The 22,431-nt window shown below is 44.2% G+C and overlaps 1 protein-coding gene across 1 annotated transcript in view; it reads right to left on the reverse strand.

Annotated features, from left to right (window-relative positions):
• FHAD1 (forkhead associated phosphopeptide binding domain 1) overlaps positions 1-22,431 on the reverse strand; it is a 201,272-nt gene that overhangs the window by 104,383 nt on the left and 74,458 nt on the right. Inside the window, exons 4-6 of the mRNA XM_023732166.1 lie at positions 17,580-17,847; positions 5,065-5,174; positions 98-334 (exon numbers count right to left, since the gene is read on the reverse strand). Coding sequence (XP_023587934.1) covers positions 98-334; positions 5,065-5,174; positions 17,580-17,847 — 615 coding nt within the window. The remainder of the gene's footprint in view (positions 1-97; positions 335-5,064; positions 5,175-17,579; positions 17,848-22,431) is intronic.

Here is a 22,431-nt window from a genome sequence, read left to right on the forward strand (position 1 = left end):
AGTCATGCTTGCCTTGGTGGTCCCCAGGTCTACCCCAAGAGTTGTCACCCTGTTGTTGCGGCTCTGAGGACAGGGATAACTTGTCTCTGCATTCTACCTGGCCTTTCAAGCTCTGGATCTCTCTCTCTCTGGCGTCGATGCCCTCATCCGGAACCTGAGGCTTCTGTGATACTGCCGGATCATTCGGCCTGGGGGTTGCCACCGCCGACAGCTTCTGAGTCATTTCAGCCACTTCGTTCTGCAGGTTGGCTATCATGGCATCTTTGTATTTGGATTCAATTTCAAAATCGGAGAGACGGCTGACTTCTTTTCCCAGCAGCAGAATGATTTCATCCTGAGTAGAGATGAGATAGGAAGTTTACTAGGTGTGTGCAAGGAAAAATACAGTAACATTCTTTGGGAAGGTGAAGGCAGGCGGGGAGGGAAAAGGCAGACACTCAGGGCTATGTCTGTCACTTGGAAAACCTCACAGATACAAGAGTTGGGTTACAATTATATACTTGTATACAGGCTCCCAAGAAGTCCCTGGGGGGCGCAAATGGTTAAGTGCTCAGTTACTAACTGAAAGATTGGCAGTTTGAACCCACCCAGAAAAGCCTCAGAAGAAAGCTCTGGCAATCTCCTTCTAAAAGGTCACAGCCTTGAAAATCCTATGGAGGGGTGTTCTACTCTACACACATGGGGTCACCCTGAGTTGGAATCGACTCGACAGCAACATGTTATATAGCCTTCCATATCCATTACCCTTGAGTCAATCCTGACTCATGGTGACCCTATGTGTTACAGGGCAAAACTGCTCCATAGGTTTTCTTGGCTCTAACTTTACGGAAGCAGATCGCCAGGCCTTTCTCCCGAGGTGCTGCTGGGTGGGTTCCAACTGCCCACCTTTAAGTTGGTAGTCGAGTGCAAACCGTTTGCTCTACCCAGGGACCTGTATAAAACCAAACCCATTGCTGTCGAGTCAATTCCAACTCACAGAGACCCTACAGGCAGAGCAGAACTACCCTATGGGGTTTCCAAGGAGCGGCTAGCAGATTCGAACTGCCGACCTTTTGATTAGCAGCTGAGCTCTTAACCACTGAGCCACCAAGTCTCCACAGTCCTCCTATAGAGGGTTTTTATACCTCACAGGTACTGAAACTTGCCTTTCCCCTAAAATGATACTTTCATATCAAGAATAACCATCCCACATGGGAACTTTTGTTGCCAGAAAGTTTATTTACAATACTTTTTGGTGTTAACTTTCCGGGCCCCTGCTTGTGCACTGGGGACCTAGGAAAGGTAATTTGAAAAATGACTGAAGCAAGGGTGTTTTATTTGACCACATTCTGACTGTAATGGGGACTATTTTTTTAATTTGAAAAAAATTAAAAATGTTTTATAAATTCTGAAATATTTCTTTTCTCTTTCTTCTCTTCTGGTACTCCCTATGCCCGGTCGGTTATTCACATAAAAATACATACCAGGTAAATGAGCCTGGAAAGTAAAGGAGAGAAAACCAAAAACCCAAACCCGTTGCTGTCGAGTCGATTTTGACCCCTAGTGACCCTATAGGAGAGAGCAGAACTGCCGCATAGGGTTTCCAAGGAGCAGATGGTGGATTTGAACTGCCGACCTCTTGGTGAGCAGCCAAGCTCTTAACCACTGCACCACCAGGGCTCCAAATGACAGAGGAATGGTAATTTATTTGTGTGGGCTTATGTAAACTCCAGGTTGGGAAAAAATAAATTGCTCGCAGATTTTCCCCTGAGGTATAATTAACCCAGTCCTCCACCTCTCCAAAAGAAAAAGCACTGCAGCCAAAGAATTTGTTAGCTTTCTCCAAAAAAGACGGGGGTGGGGGGGAATTCACAACACTTATCACCAGACGTCATCAATAAAATGTCAGGAAGGCTGAAAAAAGAAATTCTCCAGATGTACTGTCATAGGCAGTTACAGAATTTCTGGTCAACTGTATTTTTTTTTTTTTTGATTAAGGTGAAATTCTTACAAACCTGAAATGAACCATTTTAAAGTCCACAATTTAGTGACATTTAGTACAGTCACAATGTTGAGCAACCACCACCTCTGTCTAGTTCCAGAACATTCTCATCACCCCAATAGGAAACCCCGGTGCCCATTAAGATCAACTGCTTTTAAAGAAGTCCCTGCTCTTCCAACGATTCTCCATCGGTGAGAAGGAGGTAAATGGGTGGTTTCTAGGTGGGCTCATTGCGTGGGGTGCAGGAACCTTCTAGGTGGGCTTATTGCATAGGGTGCATGACCTTCCAGCTCTGTGATCTGAGGAAGCAGAGGGTTTTGGTCAAGTAGGAGCCCATTTGGTATTTGGCTCACTGCCACCAAGGGCCTTTCCTTGGGTCCTTGAGAATGCCTGTGGCAAACTTTCAAGGGACAGCCTCAAACAGATTTGGTGTTCCTGAGCAGCCCCCTTCTACACCCAATTGTGGTCATCCAAAGCCTCATGCTCAGTCAGGTGCTTATTCATTATTCATGCAGCAACATTTATTGAGCATTTACTATGTGCCAGGCCCTGTGCTGGTGCTCGAATACAGAGAAACCTGCAGGGGGTAGCGTACAGCTGCTGTCTCTGCCATTCTGGTGAGGACTCTGGGCCTTTCCATGGGGTCTTGGTAGGACTGTCAATCATATGTCTAGCTCCTTCCTGTCCCACGTCCACATGTGCAAGAGAAATAATCTCGCTTCCTTTTGGATCAAAAACTTTAACTTTATAGGCTTGGGGTTGCTTGTGGCCATCTTTTCCAATACTTTAAGCCAGTCTGCTGGGGAAAGGCAAACTACAAGGGAAAGAGAGCAGAGAGATTTGTAATGGGTAAAATTCTGACGATACCATCTAAGCTCCTGGATCCAGCGATGCCTGAAGCTATCTGGCCTTGAAATTTTCCAATAACATGAGGAGCCAATAAATGCTTTTTTAAAAAAGCCTATTTGTTTATTGTCAGTTGCACCCAAAAGAATCCTGGCAGGTCAGGGCATTAATGGCTCATAAATAGAAAAAAATGATAAATGTGGTTATATTGCATTTCCAGTGTAACAAATGTAGTAGATTTAAAAATGGCTACAAATACTTTGCAGTTGCTGCCATTAAGTGGTGAAGTCTATTTTCCCACCTCTTAAATCTGGACTGGCCCTGTGACTTTGACTAAGAGAATTGGTGGGAGTGATGTCGAAAGATTTCCAAGCACACTCTCAAGAGGTTGTATAGCTTCCGCCTTCACTCTCTGGGAACCTGAGGCCACTGTGTTGTGAAGACTCCTGGGGTAAAAGACCGTGTGCAGAGAGAGGCCGCCATTCCAGGCATCCTGGCTGAGATCCCAGACATGGGGATGGGGCCATCTTAGAGCATCGGCCTAGGTTAAGCCACCAGCTGACTGTAGTTGCAGGAATGAGACAAGGAGATACCAGCAGAAGAACTTTCCAAGTCAAGTGAAGAATGGTGAGAAATAATACATTGCAATTTTAAGGCACTAAGCTTTGGGATGGCTTGTTACACAGCCACAGATACCTCATACAGCATCTATCTCAAGTGGTACCGCTATAGCAGAAATACCACAAGTGGGTGGCTTTAACGAACAAATTTATTTTCTCACAGTTTAGGAGGCTAGAAGTCCAAAGTCAGGGTGCCAGCTCTGGGGGAAGGCTTTCTCTCTGTTGGCTCTGGGGGAAGGTCCTTGTCTCTTAACTGTTTCTGTTCCTTGGTTCCTTGGTGATCTTCATGTGACATCTATCTTTCCCCATCTATGCTTGTTTGCTGTGATGCCTAAACTTCTCCTTTTGTATCTTGAAAGTGATTGGCTTAAAACATACCCTGTACGGATATAGCCTCATTAACATAACAAAGAAAACCCTATTCCCAGATGGGATTACATCCACATGTATAGGGGTTAGTGTTCCAATACAAATTTTGGGGAAGGGGTGGGGGGACACAGTCCAGTCCATAACAGCCTCCTAGCCTGGCTTCTCATCTTACAGCAGTATCTCCCCAAGTCTGATGCAGGTCCCAGGACGCCTGCATCAGGACCACCTGTAACCTGAAGTTGCAGATTCCCAGACATGTCATTCCTATGTCTAAACAGAACCCCAGATGGGTCTGGTCTTTACAGACTCCAAGAACCACTGCTGGCTCAAGGCCTGATCCTTAAGGAAAGCAAGATACTGCCGGATTGCTTCTTTAAGAATTTCCGGGTTGTGGCTCACTGGGGAGAAACCAACCTGAGTCCTTCGCAGGACTACCTGCACTCACTTATTCTGGCTCCCATTCCTGTTTCACTCTCTAAACCTCTCTGGTTCTTCAACAAGTCTCTCTCCTTCACGGAGTCCTCTGACCTCAGCTCTCCCTTCCTCCTGTTAGGAAATGTGTTTTCCATCACTCATGGTTGACTGTGTGATAGTTACTGTTGTGGAAGTTGGAAGTACTAGCTTAGAAGTCAACCAGACCTGGGCTTGGATCTCAATTCTGTCCCTTGCACTGTGCAGCCTTGGGCAAATTACTTGACCTCTCGGAGCTTCAGTTTCCTCATCTGTAAAGTGAGGGCAAAAAAATCTCTTTTCAAGACTGGGGAGATTAGATGAGCTAAAGAATGTGAGGTGCACAGGACACAGTCCAGCACACAGTAGGTGATCAATAACCGGTGGCTGTGGATGTTGTTGTTATTTGGGATAAAATGAACAAAACCTTGGTTGAATCTCCTAGGAATACGAGGTGGTTTCTTGGAAGGAAGGAGCCTTGATAGCACAGTGGTTAAGCACTCGTCTGCTAAACGAAAGGTCAGCTGTTTGGACCCACCAGCCGCTCCAGGAGAAAGATGTGACAGTCTGCTTCTGTAAAGATTACAGCCTTGGAAACTCAATGAGGCAGTTCTACTCTGTCCTATAAGGTCGCTGTGAGTTGGAATCGACTTGATGGCAATTTTTTTTTTTTTTATGGAAGCAAAGAAAAAAGGCACTTCCAGGTCACAGAGAACTGCAGGAGGCAGTGGCCAAGTCCCTCCATGGTCCATCCAGTCCACTTGCTGCTGTAGCTCTGTCCCTCCCAAGGCCCCTCACCTTATCTTGCTGGGCCAGGTCCTGATCAGCATATGTCTCCCTGGGAGGTCCTGCCCCAGGAGGTCTCTCAGCCACTCCTTGTCCAGGCAGATCCACAGCACTGGTCCACACTAGTGCACAAGGTCAACAGAGGGTACAAAACAGAACTGTGAGTTTCCCTAAGGCCTTGAAGACTATTTCCAGATTAACCTTCAAGTTCATTTCCCCTTGTGATTTACATCTTATATAACTTGTAAAGTGGTGTATATGGTCATTGAAAAACAATGAAAGCATTACAGAAATATTGAAAGGGGAAGCCCTGCCTCATTCCTCTTCCCCAATGCTAACTGCACTGTTGTTCACTTTGATGTGTCCCATTCCAGAATTTTTTCTATGCCACATACTAGCTGATGACCTTAGGCAGGTCATTTAATCTCCCTAAACCTTAGTTTCCACATAGATAACTTAGTGACACTAATAGTTTCTATTAAACAGTCATTGTGAGGATTAAACAATTATTTAGAGCTGGGGTTGGCAAACTACGGCCCTGGGGCCAAATCTGGCCCATAACATATTTTTGTAAATAAAGTTTTATTGTAACACAGCTACCATCATTTGTTTCCATATTGTCTATGGCCGCTTTTGCGCTACAAAGGCAGACTTGAGTAGTTGCAACAGAGACCGTATGACCCACAAAACCTAAAATATTTACTATCTGGCTATTTGCAGAAAAAATTTGCTGGCTCCTGATATAAAGCATTTAGCATTAATATTAGCTATTTTTATTGCAATTATATACATTTAAAATTTATATCATTAAAAAAAATGGAACTATATTACAGATATTCTTTTCCAACTTGCTTTTCTTACTTGACGATGTAGCAAAGACATCTTCTCATGGCAATATTTGTAGCTGTCCCACATTTTTTTTAACAGTAGCACTGTAGTCCATGGTACAAATGCATCAGAACTTACTTAACTAGGATCCACTTGAAGGGTATTTAGGTTTTTCTGATTCTTTTTTCTTACTTAACCCCCGATGTTTCAATAGCTGTTTAGATGACTTTCAGGGATTCTGGCATTGTTATCTTTGGAGGTTCCCACCATATATCATATCAAACATATTACAATTCATTCACATCAACACTGAATACATTTTGTGTGTGTGTGTGTAGAAATTTTGAAAGGATTTCTAGAATTCTGCTTCTGAGATTCCTTGACTCTAAGGAATTTTTTAACTTTCAACTGGCTATGATTTCTGGGCAATCACTGCTCGTTCTCTGTCTTCTTGTGAAGTGAGAAATCGAACCAATTGTTTTCAAATGTAATGAAACATTAATGAATGTTAACATTAACAGTTAATGAAGTCTGCACCGTCACATTTGCGGATATTTATTTAATCATTTATTCATTTTTAATTCTGCATTTTGTATTTATGAATTTTAGAGCCAATGATTTTTCTCCCCAGGTCTCAAACTTGTCTGTGGACCCTGGGACGGCTAGTAGGCACAGGCAATGGCCCCGTGGAGCCTGGGGAATGTATGGCCTTGAGAGTTGCCACCGCCGGGCCTGGCCGGAGTGTTTCCCAGGGCCACATGAGGAAAATGGGCTGAACTCCCAACCCTCCCTTGCTCTCTATGCCTCAGGACAAGCTGGGATCATAGAAAAGTCCTCATTCTGCTTTTTAATGGGCTGAGTCTCTTATGTGTTCTTTATAGGCAATAAATCAAGCCTGTCAAACCAAACTCTTCCAAAGCAGAAACGAGGAGACTCCTTCTCAGTAAGACCCAAGTCTGTTACCCTGTGGTGTCAAATGTATTCAAACTCCTCCTGGTTGTAGCCAGACCTTGGATCATGCTTCCTTCCTGCCTAGCACCCTGCTGTGACTTCCCACTGCTTTTTTTTTTGAGGCCTGGTTCCTGCTATGTTCCTCCTGTATCTCATTTCTTAGACACCCTGACCATCTCCTGGCACTCACCCCGCCCCCACCACCCACCACAGGGCCTCTGCACACACAGTCCCTCCCGTCTCCCACCACAGGGACTCTGCACACACAGTCCCTTCCGTCTCCCATCACAGGGCCTCTGCACACACAGTCCCTCCCACCATCCACCACAGGGACTCTGCACACACAGTCCCTCCCGTCTCCCACCACAGGGACTCTGCACACACAGTCCCTTCCGTCTCCCACCACAGGGCCTCTGCACACACAGTCCCTTCTGTCTCCCACCACAGGGCCTCTGCACACGCAGTCCCTTCCGTCTCCCACCACCCACCACAGGGACTCTGCACACACAGTCCCTTCCGTCTCCCACCACAGGGACTCTGCACACACAGTCCCTTCCATCACCCATCATAGGGCCTCTGCATAGACAGTCCCTTCTGCCACCCACTACAAGGCCTCTGCACACACAGTTCCTTCCATCACCCACCTCAGGGCCTCTGCATACACAGCCTCTTCTACCATCTACCATAGGGCCTTCGCATATACTGTCCCCTCTCCCCCTCTTCACTTAGTGAATGTTGACTTGCCTTTCAGGGCTTAGCTTCAGTGTCACTCCCTTAAGAATACCTTCCCGACCCCCCAGCTAAGTCAGGTGACTCACAGGGCACTGTGTACCTCTCCTACCTGGTGTCAGCATGGTCACCATATCATAGCTGTTTTTCTGTGATTTTTTTAGTTAATGCTTGTTTTACTGACAAGACGGTAAGTTCTATGAGTTTGGGGACTATATGTCAGCTAGCTTACCACTGTGTTCCTCAAAATGAGCCTCATTATTAATCCCATTTTACAGATGTGCTAAGTAGAACACAGAGAGATTAAACTGCTGTGTAGCATCATAACATGTAAGCCTTCACCGAAAGATGGGTAGTGGCTGCACATGAGGTACATTGACCAGGAACAGAACCTGAGCCTTCCACATGGAAGGGGAGAATTCTATCACTGAACCACACTGCCCTCAAAAGTCTGTGTAGATCGAATAGACATATGCACACTCATGTTCACTGCAGCATTATTCACAATAGCAAAAATATATAAACAACCGAAATGCCCATCAACAGATGAATGGATAAACAAACTATGGTGCATACACACAATGGAGTACTATGCAATGATAAAGAACAAGGATGAATCTGCAAAACATCTCACAACATGGATGAATCTGGAGGGCACTATGCTGAGTGTAATAAGTCAATCACAAAAGGACAAATACTGTATGGGACCACTATTATAAAAACTCATGCAAAGGTTTACACACAGAAAGAAACAATCTTTGATAGTTATGAGGGAGGGCAGGGATGGAGATGGAAAAACACTAACTAGACAACAGGTAAGTGGTAACTCTGGTGAAGGGTAAGAAAGTAAAGCCAGCACAACTTGACCAAGGCAAAGTCATAGAAGCTTCATAGGCACATCCAGACTCCCTGAGGGACCAAATTACTGGGCTGAGGGCTGGGGACCATGGTCTCGGGGGACATCTAGTTCAACTGGAATAACATAGCTTATAAAGAAAATGTTCTACATCCTACTTTGGCGAGTAGCGTCTGGGGTCTTAAAAGCTTGTGAGCGTCCATCTAAAATACCCCACTGGTCCCACCCCATCTGGAGCAAGTGAGAATGAAGAAAACCAAAGACACAAGGGAAAGATTAGTCCAAAAGACTAATGGACCACAAGTACCACAGCCTCCACCAGACTGAATCCAGCACAACTAGATGGTGCCTGGCTAACACCACTGACTGCTCTGACAGGGATCACAACAGATGGAGCTGGAGAAAAATGTAGAACAAATTTCAAACTCACAAAAAAAGACCAGACCTACTGGTCTGATGGAGACTGGAGAAACCCTGAGAGTATGGCCCCCGGACTCCCTTTTAACTCAGTACTGAAGTCACTCTGGAGGTTCACCCTTCAGCCAAAGATTAGACAGGCCCATAAAACAAACAGTAACACACATACCTCAACCATGTATACAAGACTAAATGGGCACACCAGCCCAGGGGCAAGGAGGAGAAGGCAGGAGGGGACAGGAAAGCTGGACGAATGGAAATGGGGAACCCAAGGTAGAGAACGGGGGAGTGTTGACATGTCGCAGAACTGGCAACTAAGGCCAAAAAACAATAGGCTCTGTAAACCTTCATCTAAAGCACAATTTAAAAAAAACAAAAAAAAGTCTGTGTAGAGGAGTGGACTTTGACCTGAGACTTGCTTTCCTTATAACCAGGCAGGGAGGTGCTAGAGCAATTACCCCTCACCCACCGGTAACTTCTCTGCTGGCTACTGTTACCTATAAAAAAGAATCTAATGGCTGTGCACAACCAAACTGGCTTAACTCAGTTTAAAACAATCTCCTAGTTGCTGGATCATTCGGAGGTTCCACTGGGGAGGATTCGAGCAAGGGCCTTGATGGCCAGGGTGGTGGGGTGGCAGGAGTGGGAACAGAGGCACTTTAAGAAGGTGACAGACAGCAGCAGCCATTTGCCAAGCGATAGGAAAGTTACTTTAATATTTTAACAACCAGCTGGCTGTCGTGTACTTATCAGCTGATTACCAGCCCTCACCAGGAGAAAGCATTTGGGCATGTGTGTACTTAACTGTGCCAGAGTGTGACCTGTTTAGGATTTAGACTGGGTTTCTACATATCCTGGAGCCCTGGTGGCTCAGTAGTTAATAGCTGGGCTACTAACCAAAAGGTCAGCAGTTGGAATCCACCAGCCGCTCTGGAAACCCTATGGGGGCAGTTCTACTCTGTCCTATAGAGTCACTGTGAGTTAGAATCAACTCGATAGCAATGGGTTTTTGGGTCTACACATTGTAAATTATACCTACAAGTTAAATAACAATCATGGATAATAACAATTTAAATTTTAAATGTAATGCTTATTGTGTATTTACTGAGTGCAGGTGCTGTGCTAAGCACTGAGGTTCAGGATCCCAGTTCATCTTCACAACTAAATGAGATAGACATTATTAGCATCATCTCCGTTTCGCAAATGAGGAATCTGAAGCACAGAGATGTCAATTCATTTTCCCAAGGTGGTAGAGTCAAGATTTAAACCTGGGTTTGTTAGATTCAGAACCCATGCTCTTAACCTTTATGCAGTAAATTTATTGAAGAAGAAAGACATTTGTGATATATTGTTGAATTTTAAAAAAGCAAGTTACCAATGTTAAATTCAAATGATCCCATTGTTAGAAAAAAATATGTGTGAATCGGGATAATATTTTTTAAAAAAACTACCCCATGTATTCTCTGTTCTCAGTAATTCTTCCTCCCACCCCGCCCATGAACTCTTGCCATTAAGATTCAGCCTTAGAGCTGAGGCTTTATTACCTGTGGAAAGAGAAGGGTGAACACCACCCAGAACAGAGGTTCTCAACTGGGGTTATTTTGCACCCAGGGGACCTTTGGCAATGTATGGGAACATTTTTGAATGTCACAACCAGGGGCGGGGGTGGTGGTGGTGGTAGGGACTACTACTGCCATCTAGTAGATGGAGGCCAGGGATGCTGCTAAATATTTTACGGTGTACGGGGCAGCCTCTGACAACAAAGAAGTATTTGGTCCAAAATGTCAGTAGTGTAGGATTGAGAAACCCTGATCTGGAATAAATAAGTCCTTGGCTTTGAGTGTCCAAGTAGTGTTTTTCAAATCTAAAGCAAGGCAACAGTCTAAAAGCAAGGAATTTTGATTTGAAGAGCCCAGGCTTTGTTGAGAGAGGAAAGGATTTTCTCAAATCCAGCCTGGAAGACTGGAACATAGAGTTTACACCAAAGCATGGGGTAGAGAGGCCCAAAGCCCCATATGAGGGAGATTCCCACTCCAAGGAAGATGAAGGCCATTCGACTGAGCTAGGGGTCAGGGGTGGTGCAGAGACTCAGAGAATGAAGGTGAATCAGGCATCATGGTCCCCTCTCAACCCAAATGACATCCAGGTTGGAGGCTGTGATAGAAAAGCCCAGATAGAGCTCAGGGTCTCTAAGTCATAGAACTTCTTCTTCACTTCCCACAGAGATTAGAGAAGCCTATTTTTTTTTAACCCCAAGTTCAGCATGGTACTGGAGAAACATTGCAAAACACGTGGAAACAGTTTAAATATTGGAAAAATAAAAATAGCTGAGTACAAAGAAGAAGGAGAAGGGAAAAGAAACAGCCCAGTTTGGATAAACAAACTGTGATACATTCATACAATGTGATAAAATAATAAAAAAAAAACTCGTTGCCATAGAGTCGATGCTGACCCATAGCGACCCTATAGGACAGAATAGAACTGCCCTATATGGTTTCCAAGGAGCAGCTGGTGGATTTGAACTGCTGACCTTTTGGTTAGCTGCCAAGCTCTTAACCACTGTGCCACACCGGGCTCCTTTTTCTTTTTTTTATACAATGGAATACTACTCAACAATAAAAACGAACAATCTAGTGGTACACACACCATGGATGAATCTCAAAAACGTTATGCTGAGTGAAAAAAAGGCTTACACAAAAGGACATATACTACACGATGTTATTTATTTGAGATTCTAGAACTGAAAAAATATAATCCGTGGTGTAAAAAAAATCATGAAAGTGATTGTTTCTGCGGGGGGGATAAGGACTGACTAGGATGGGACACAAGGGAACTTTTCTTGGAACTTGATAGGGGTTTTGATTACATAGATATATACAGTTGTCAAAACTCAATGAGTGTACGCTTAGGATTTGCGCATTTCATTGCGTGATAGCCAGCCTCCAAGATGGGCCCAATGACTCCTGTCTCCTGGTATTCACATAATTGTAGAGTCCTCACCAACAATGGATAGGGACAATCTAGGTAACCCACAGAGTATTGCAGAAATGATGGAGTTTGACCTCTGAAGCTAGATCACAAAAGACATTGTGGTTTCTGCCTTGCTCTCTTGGATCAGTTGTTCTGGAGGAAGCCAGCTGCCTTTTCACTTAAGCAGCCTATGGAGAGGTCCATGTGGTGAAGAACTAAGACCTCGTATCAACAGCCACGTGGCTGCCATCTTGGAGATGGGTTCTTCAACTTCAGTCAAACCTTCATGTGACACTAATCCCAGCTGACAGGTTGACGGCAACCTCATGAGAGACCCTGATCCAGAACAACCCAGCTAAACTCCTGAATTCTTGACCCTCAGAAAGTGTGTGAGATAATAATTATTGTTGTTTTAGGCCACTAAGTCTTGGGGTAATTTATTATGCAGTAATAAACAGCAAATTGGGCACTAGGAGTGGGGTGCTATTTAACAAAACCCTAAAATGTGGGAGTGGCTTTGGGATGGGATAGTGGGCAGTAGCTGGAAGGACTCTGGAAGAGAATTTTATTGAACACCGGAAGAGCACTGAAGAGTCTGTTAATAAAAACCTGATGGCCCTTGAGGAAGCAAAGAGTGAAAGCTTAAAAGAAAATGAGGAAACTGTTATTGAAAATTGAGGGAAAGGGGATCTTTGTTATGTGTTGTTGTTGTTGTTATGAGTTGGTTCTGACTCATAGCGACCCTATGTACAACAGAACGAAACACTATCTGGTCCTGTGCCATCCTCACAATCATTGTTATGCTTGAGCCCGTTGTTGCAGCCATTGTGTCAATCCATCTCATTGAGGATCTTCCTCTTTTTTGCTGACCCTCTACTTTACCAAGCATGATGTCCTTCTCTAGGGACTGGTCCCTCCTGATAACATGTCCAAAGTATGTGAGACGAAGTCTTGCTGTCGTTGCTTCTAAGGAGCATTCTGGTTGTACTTCTTCCAAGACAAATTTGTTCATTCTTCTGGCAGTCCACGGTATATTCAATATTCTTTGCCAACACCATGATTCAAAGGCATCAATTCTTCGGTCTTCCTTATTCATTATCCAGTTTTCACATGCATATGAGGTGATTGAAAATACCATGGCGGGGGTCAGGCGAACCTTAGTCCTTAAAGTGACATCTTAGCTTTTTAACTCTTTAAAGAGGTCTTTTGCAGCAGATTTGTCTAATGCAATGCATCTTTTGATTTCTTGACTGCTGCTTCCATGGGCATTGCTTGTGGATCCAAATAAAATGAAATCCTTGACAACTTCAGAATTTTCTGTCTGTATCATGATGTTGCTTATTGGTTTAGTTGTGAGGATTTTTTGTTTTATGTTGAGGTGTAATCCATACTGAAGGCTGTGGTCTTTAATCTTCATCAGTAAGTGCTTCAACTCCTCTTCACTTTCAGCAAGCAAGGTTGTGTCATCTGCATATTGCAGGTTGTTAGAATCTTCCTCCAATTCTGATGCCATGTTCTTCTTCATACAGTCCAGCTTTTTGAATTATTTGCTCAGCATACAGATTGAATAAGTATGGTGAAAGGATACAACTCTGACACACACCTTTCTTTACTTTAAAGCAGGCGGTATCCGCTTGTTCTTTTCGAATGACTGCCTCTTGACCGGAAACACTGGTGGCATAGTGGTTAAGTGCTATGACTGCTAACCAAAAGGTTGGCAGTTAAAATCCACCAGGTGCTTCTTGGAAATTCTATGGGGCAGTTCTACTCTGTCGTATAGAGTCACTATCAGTCAGAATCAACTCGACGGCAAAGGGTTTGATTTTTTTTTGGCGGGGGGGGGGGCCTCTTGATCTATGTACAGGATCCTCATGAGCACAATTAAGTGTTCTGGAATTCCCATTCTTTGAAATGTTACTCATAATTTGTTATGATCCACACAGTTAAATGCCTTTGCATAGTCAATAAAACACAGGTAAACATCTTTCTGGTATTCTCTGCTTTCAGCCATGATCCATCTGACACCAGCAATGATATTCCTGGTTCCACGTCCTCTTCTGAATCTGGCTTGAATTTCTGGCAGTTCTCTATTGATACACTGTTGCAGCCACTTTTGAATGATCTTCAACAAAATTTTATTTGCATGTGATATTAATGATATTGTTAGATAACTTCCGAATTCTGTTGGATCACCTTTCTTTGGAATGGGTACAAATACAGATCTCTTTCAGTCAGTTGGCCAGGTAGCTGTCTTCTAAATTTCTTGGAATAGACAAATGAGTGCTTCCAGCACTGCATCCATTTGTTGAAACATCTCAATCGGTATTCCAGCAGTTCCTGGAGGCTTGTTTTTCACCAGTGCCTTCAGTGTGGCTTCAACCTCTTCCTTCGGTACCATTGGTTCTTGATCATATGCTACCTCCTTAAATGGTTGAACGTCGACCGATTCTTTTTGATCTAGTGATTCTGTGTATTCCTTCCATCTTCTTTTGATGCTTCCTGCGTTGTTTAATATTTTTCCTGTAGAATCCTCCAATACTGCAATTCGAGGCTTACATTTTTTCTTCAGTTCTTTCCTCATTATATAGCAGCAGAAAATTTCATAACATGCTGCCTGTGGTAATGTGGACAGTAGAAAATATACCCAATGAACTGGGTATTCTAGCTAAAGAGATTTCCAGGCAGAGTGTTGGAAGGTTACTTCTTGCTATTTACACTAAAATATCAGAGGAGAGAGATAAGCTAAAGTGGGGGTTGGGGGGGGGAACAAACCCATTGCCATTGAGTCCATTTTGACTCATAGTGATCCTATAGGACAGAGTAGAACTGCCCCAAAGGGTTTCCAAGGCTGGAAGCGGACTGCCACATCTTTCTCCCAAGGAGCGGCTGGTGGGTTTGAACTGCCAACCTTCGGTTAGCAGCCGAGTGCTTAACCACTGTGCCACCAAGTCTCCTTAAGCTAAAGGAAGAACTGATAAACAAAAAGGAAACAGGACTTGAAGTACTGGGTTTTAAATTCCCAGCCTCTCCAGATGGCAAACAGAGTTTAAGAAATATGTTCTGGTCAAAGGTTACATCAAGAGCACTCTCAAGAAAACATGGTCTAAAGATGAAGCCAAGGGTGTTACTGCAAAATCCTTTTCTAAGAACTCAGATCGAAGGCTGTTTCAGAGAACCATTCATTCAAACCATATGGCTTCTGAGAAGCTTAAGGGTACTGTCCCTCAAAAGTCTCAGCAGAAGCCCAAGGTAGAGAAGGGCTTATGTCAAAGAAATTTGTGGGTGTGGCTTTTGTCAAATAGAGTGAACCCCAATAAAAACACTGCCAGCTTGGACTGCAAGTAAAAACTACACAAGTAAAAGAGGCCTTTAGACCCCCAAGCTTCTACAGGCAGGAAGCAGGCTGATAAAACTATACCTTTCATTGCTCAGAGGGCAGAACTAAGAGCCTAGAGTACAGAGCCAAGAGTCACAGGAGAATCATTTCTGGCAAGAGTAGGACCAAGTCCTAATCAAGAAACTTCCAATATTTTCCCAGCTAGATTTCAAAATTGCTATGGGCCAGTGACTCTTATTTGTCTCCTGTTTTTCCCCCTTTTCAACAGGAGTGTCTGTAGAAGTTATCCCAGGTCTATCCCACGAATGTACGTTGGCTGTGTGGAGGACAGGTAACTTGTTGCTTTAGTCCACAGGTCTTCAGATCAATAGAAACTGTACTCAAGGAGCTGAAAAGAAGGAACTACACCCTATGAGTCTTATGTGCACCAGGACCTGATTTAGATAATGAGATTCTTGACTTTGAGCTGATGCTTTAATGGGATAAGAATTTTAAGGATCTCAGAAGTGGGTGAGGGTATTTTACATGTAGGAGGGATGTGAACCATTTGGGATTAGAGGGCAACCTGTAATAGCCAGCCTCCAAATGACTGCCAATAATTCTTCCCTCCTGACATTCAGACTCATAAGTAGTTTCTTCTCACATTGGATAGGGCTGGCCTGTGTAACAAACAAGGATATGGTAGAAATAATGGAGTTTGACTTCTGAGGCTATATCATAAAAGACATCGCACCTTCTGTCTTGTTCTCTTAGATCACTTTGTTCTGGAGAGGCCAGCTGCCATTTTGTGAGGACACTCAAGCAGTCCTATGGAGAGGTCCACGTAATGACGAATTGAGACCTCCTGTCAACAGCCACGTGAGTAAGCCATCTTGAAAGCACATTCTGTTAGCTCTAGTCAAGCCTTCAGATGAATGCAGCCCTGGCCCACAGTTTGACTACAATCTCATGAAAGACCCTGAGTCTGGGTCAGAGCTATCCCACAAAGCCACTTCCAAATTCTCGATCCACTGAAACTGTGTAAGATAGTACATGTTTATTGTTGTTTTAGGTTGCTGAAGTTCTGGGTTACTTTGTTAAACAACAATTAATAACTAATGCACATTATAAGTTAATTTTACATAAAATGACAAAAACTGTAAACAAATATTGAACTCTAGTCAATGGTATACATGCTAAAGTATTTAGAGGGAAGTGTACAGATGTCTGCAATTTACTCTGAAATGTATAAAAAATAAGATAGATTAATGGATGGATAGACAGATATGTAATAAAGCAACTACAGCAAAATGCTCATGATAGACTCTAGGTGGTGGATATTCAGGTATTCACCAAAAAATTCTTTTTATTTTTATTTTGCTGTTTGTATGCAAATATTCATAATAAAATGTTGTGGGAAAATGGCTGAGTAATTTCTTAACTTGAGTGGTGGGTACATGGGGGTTCATTTGATGATGATGATGATAAAGATGATGTAAACAGTCGAGATACATTTCATTTGCTCTCAGTTTGTATCTTTTACAACAATACTGCTTATTTTAGTGGCTGAGGAGAGTGACTAGGTGAAATGGGCCTGAGTGAGACCAAGGGACAGTATGGAGGTACCGAGAGACCTAGGGACCCAGAGGGGTCTGGAGCTGGGACAGACAGCAGAGAATTGGGCCTTGACACCAGAAATCAAGGTGAAATAAAGTTGTGTAACAAAGTACCCTAAAATTTAGAGCCCTAAAACAATCGAGCCCAGGAACAAAGTTGACCTGGTTACTCTGCCAGTGAGGCTGGTGAGGCAGGAAGTGGACAGTGACAGACAGGAAGCTCCTCCCCAAATGTTATGAAGTTTTCAAGGGGGGATGGGAAGGGAGAGAGACGGAAACCTTGAAGTCTGTGTGTGGCCCAAAGTGACCAGGCTATGAGTAGATAACCACTGAGATAATCCTTAAATTTCACTGAAAAAAATTAGATTAGATTAAATTCTCTCCCCTCTGGGGGAGTTACTTTCCTTGATAAACTTTGATCTGCTTCACACTTGTAAAATGGTAATAAACTATTTAAAAACCTTCCAGGGCTACCATGGGCAAGAGAGATTTCTGTTACAGATATTTCTACACATTTGAGTCAAACTGTATAAATTTAGATCCTGCTACACATTCATGTGTGTACACACATGCACACACTCACCACGGGGCTATTAATGTGTGTATACCGCCACAGCACAAAATCTGAAAGGATGTACACCAAAAAGTCAACGGGGGGACCAGGATGATAAGGATTGCAGCTGATTAACTTTTTTCTTACTTTCTGTTTATCCTAATTTTTTGTTGTTCACAATTGACTATGTCCTACTTTTAGAATAAGAGATAAATAAAAGCAAAAATCAAGAACCACCCTCAGAGCTGTAAATCCATCCCATAAGCCACAAACGGAAGTGCCAATGAATACCTTGCTTGATGATGGGAGACTTGTGGGCCTTATCCACCACAAACGAGAACATCTTCCCACCGGCACTCACAGGCCGCTTGTGGTAGCTGGGTTGGGCCGTGGTGGGCCTGGGGAACCCCTGGGACCAGCTCCTCTGCACTGGCACTGGCCGGATGCCCTGGTGGAAGGGGAACTGAGGCGGCGAGGGTGACTGGTTCGGCTGCTGTGTGGTCCAAGGTGGCTGTGGCCTTGGCCAGGGCGTTGGGCTTCTCACCCACGGGTAGGAGACCTGTAGCGGCAGACAGGGGCGTCAGGTGAGGTTACAATCAGCTGGGATGGTCTCCACCCCTTTGTTCCAGGCATATAATTGCTACCTAAAGTCTGAGCTTATGAGTCACCTCCCCCAGGAAGCCTTCCTGGATTCTCCCTAAGTTTGGGATGGTGGTCCCTGCCTTGGGCCACATAGCACCCTATCACACCACCATTTACTGAATGCATCCTTTATGCCAGGCACCCACATGCATTAACTCATTTAATACACCCAGCATTCCGGGAGGGGCTGAGGCTGAGCACGGTCTCTCCCAAGGTCACAGGTTTGGTTGTGAACTGCTGAGCTCATAGAAGGTCACTTTTAAGAGATTAGGGACATTTTGTCTATCTTGCTCACCACTGTATCCTCAGCAACTAGAATCAACACCTGGGACATACTAAAAACCAGTCGCCTCTAGTTCACTCGATGCATGGAGACTCCATGTGTGCCAGACTAGGACTGGGCTCCATAAGGTTTTCAGTGGTTGATTTTTTGGAAGCAGATCACCAGGCCTTTCTTCTGAGGTGCCTCTGGGTGGACCTATTGGTTACTAGCTCAGCATGTTAACGGTTAGCACCACCCAGGGACTTCTGACATATAATAATAATTTTTTAAAAAACCAAACCCGTTGCCATTGAGTCAATTCCAACTCATAGCAACACTACAGGTCAGAGTAGAACTGCCCCATAGGGCTTCCAAGGAGTGCCTGGTGAATTCCAATTGCCAACATTTTGGTTAGCAGCCGAGCTCTTAACCACTGCACCACCAGGGCTCCTAACACATAATACCAAAAAAACCAAATCCATTACCGTCGAGTCGATTTTGACTATAGGACAGAGTAGAACTGCCCCGTAGAGTTTACAAGGAGTGCCTGGGGGATTTGAACTGCTGACCTTTTGGTTAGCAACCGTAGCACTTAACCACTATGTCACCAAGGTTTCCTGACACATAATAGACCCTCAAATATTGATTGAAAGAATGAATGAGCAAACCAGTGCGATTCCTGAACAGCTCTGCAGAACTCTGCAGCCTGTTGTCTTTCCACCCCTGCTGTGTGTCTCTCTGGCACCTCTGCTCTGTCTGGACCCCCTCAGGCCAAGAGCTCGTGGGTGGCAGGATCCAGACTATCTCATTAAACTTTGACCCTCCGCACCCCCACACCTGATTCTTGGTAGATGCTCCCTAAAGATCTGTTGTGGGCACCTTCAATTGTCTGACCCTGGGGCAGATGTCTATCTGTAGCTACTTCCAATGGAGAACTCATCAAAATCCATCTAACTAGGGAGAAGCAAATGTTGAGAAGGGCTGATGTCTGGCTTTGATCTTGGTTTAATGCTTTGGCGGTGGTTTCTCATGGCTACTCCTTCTTGCCAAATGGTTAAATGATGACACTTATGAGCTCTGTCATTTATTGCACTGAATTTACCCAGTCCTCACAGTGACTTTTCAGGTGAGGAGGTCTCCTTGCTCCTACTTTACAAATGAGGCTTGGAGAGGCTTGGAATTTGCTCACGATCAAACTGGCAGTGGTGGAGATAGAATTGGGAGCAAAGTCTAAGATCTCTCTCTCTCCCCCTCCTCTCCCCTTCTCTCTCCTCTCTCCTCCCCTTCCTTCCTCTCTCCTCTCCTCTTCTCTCCTCCTTTCCTCTCCCTTCTCCTTTTCGCCTCTCCGGTTCCCTCTCCTCTCTCCTCCTCTCCCCTCCCCTCTTCTCTCTCTCCTCTCCTGTACTCTCTCCCCTCCCCTCTCCTTTCCTCTCTCCTCGCCGCTCCCCTCTCCTCTCCCCCCTCCTCTCCTCTCCTTTTCTCTCCTCTCCTCTTGTCTCTCCTCCTCTTCTCATCTTTCCCTGTTGCTTTCCCTCCCTCTCAATTCTCTTGCCAGAAATTTTGAAGTAAGAAGCTAAGTACACCTGTCAGCCCTGGGCTTGTTGCCTATGCAGGGCCACACATCTATTCTCCCTAGGCTCACGCTTCTCCTTCTGTAGACTGGAGAGTACATGAGCTCTGGGACTCACAATGAGGGACAAGACAGGATGCTTCCAAAATAGAAGCACCAGCAGACAGAGCTTTCTATAACCTCAGATGGATTTTATTCACTCAGGATCCTGAACCAACTTTTTGACGTCTTTCTGTAGCAAGTCAATGATCCTTTGCGTTCCCCTGGAATGACTCTTGCAGTCAGTGAGAACAGTGTTCAGGGAAATCAGATACCCGTGCTTCATCCACCTAGGACATCTGGCCCAGTTTTCTTGATAACATTGGCCCACTTTATATCTCTTACCAGGAATGGGAATTTGCAGAGTTTGGGGACTCTAACATGTACCTTAAGTGTAGTTTTGGATTTCTCTCCACTGTTAATATCTCAGTCTCTCCATGGATTCTTTCTTCCTTTCTTGAGTTTCAGAAGCTTAGGTGCCCCTCCTGCCCTGCACTAACATCTCCATCCATCCTGTCCTTGCTCCTCCTCTGGAGCTGTCTTAACTCAATCACTCCTATGACCTAGTCCCATTGGTTTAATATTTATTGAATGAATGGGCCAAAGGTGAGAAGGGTTAAATTCTTATTTTATTGTGATTTAGCTGAAAGTTTACAGAGCAAATTAGTTTCTCATTAAACAGTTAATACACAAATGTATTAACACTCTCCTCGTCCCCATCCCAGGTTCCCTGTTTCCATTCGTCCAGTTTTCCTGTCCTGTCCTGCCTTCTCGTCTTTGCTTTTGGGCTAGTGTGTCCACTAATCTCACATACATGATTGAACTATAAAGCATGTCCCTCACGTGTGTTATTGTTGGCCTAGAGACCTGTCTAATCTTTGGCTGAAGGCTGAACCTCAGGAGTCACTTCAGTATTGAATTAAAAGGGTGTCCAAGGGCCATACTCTTAGGCTTTCTCCAGTCTCATTAGACCAGCAAGACTGGTCTTTGTGTGTGAGTGAATTTGAATTTTGTTCTACATTTTTCTCTTGTTCTGTCCAGGACCCTCTATTGTGATCCCTGCCAGAAGAGAAGGGTTAAATTCTAATGCTTTTTACCCCAGGCTCCTAGAAAACAAATGTAGAGATTATTGGCAGTGGTGTAGGAATTCACTTTTGTTCTGGGACGCTTGGGGGGCGGGTGGGTACCTCTTAGGTAAATAAGTCTCATGGCCAGCAAATCGCAAATGTACTAAAAGGAGTGATCATGTCTCCTACCTTAAGTGCTCCATTTCTTTAGTGTACAATTGTGAACCCACTTAGCAATGCCTGAACTCACTTAGCAGTCTTTTGAATTTTATATCCCAATTTCCCTCTAGGCATCTCCTGCTATGATCTCAGCCAATCACATTCCCTGGCCAGAGTGATTGGTTTAGGGATGGGGCATGTGATCCAATCAAAGCCAAGGAGACCTAGAGAGCATTGGATAACCCCAGCCTGAGAAGAGGAAGGAGCAGGAGCTATCAGCATCCTCTCAAGACCTCATGGGACTTGAGAAGGTAGCCAACACCAAAGGAGTGGAGCTAAGACATGAAGAGAGAGAAGATGGTTGGGGCCCTGGCTTGGGTGGGACCCTAAACTGCTCAGTACTGAGAGGCAGGTTGGGGCTGGTTTCTGTCACTTGCAGCCCACAGAACCCTAGCTAATAAGGGTCATTGTTATGGACTGAATTGTGTTCCTCCAAAATGTGTCAACTTGGCTAGGCCATGATTCCCAGTATTGTGTGGTTGTCTACCACTCTGTGATCTGATGTGATTATCCTATGTGCTATAAATCCTAACCTCTGTGATGTTAATGAGGTTAGGATTAGAGGCAGTTAAACGTTAATGAAGTAGGACTCAGTCGATAGGATTAGGTTGTTATCTTGAGTCAATCTCTTCTGAGATATAAAAGAGAGAATCTAGCAGAGAGGAGAGGGCTCTCATTACCACCAAGAAAGAAGAGCCAGAAGCAGAGTGCATCCTTTGGACCCAGGGTCCCTGTGCTGAGAAGCTCCTAGACCAGGGGAAGATTGATAACAAGGACCTCCCCTCAGAACCAACAGAAAGAGAAAGACTTCCCCTAGAGCTGGCACCCTGACTTTGGACTTCTAGCCTCCTAGACTATGAGAGAATGAATTTCTGTTTGTTAAAGGCATCCACTTGTGGTATTTCTGTTATAGTAGCACTAGATAACTAAGAGACTCTCTTAAGAGAAGCATTCCAAAGATATGTAAACACAGCAAAGACTGCAATTGGCTTTTTGGGTTCAAAAATTAAAAATACAGGTTGTTTTTAAACTTGTTGATTCAGGTTGGTTGAATGCTTTTAGTTGGAAAGTTAAAGTTGGTTTTCTCTAGTTAGCAGATTTGCTCCCTCATAAGCAAGGTCAAGGTTTTCTCACAGATCGCTACTGGTAGCCACAAGGAAACAGGCAGAGGAAAAAACAAGAAAAAGATTCATCATAAAAGCTAGCTCCTGGCTGTGTTCAATTAGAATGTAAATGGAGCTTGAGGCCAAGGTCAGTTATCAACAAGCCTGTTTTTAGAAAATTTTAATTTAAAAATACGTGCTACAACCTGTACAAGGAAAGGTCATGGAGGCCCCATGGACA

This window comes from Trichechus manatus, unplaced genomic scaffold (assembly GCF_000243295.1).
Source record: "Trichechus manatus latirostris isolate Lorelei unplaced genomic scaffold, TriManLat1.0 scaffold00048, whole genome shotgun sequence".
Lineage (NCBI taxonomy): Eukaryota > Metazoa > Chordata > Mammalia > Sirenia > Trichechidae > Trichechus > Trichechus manatus.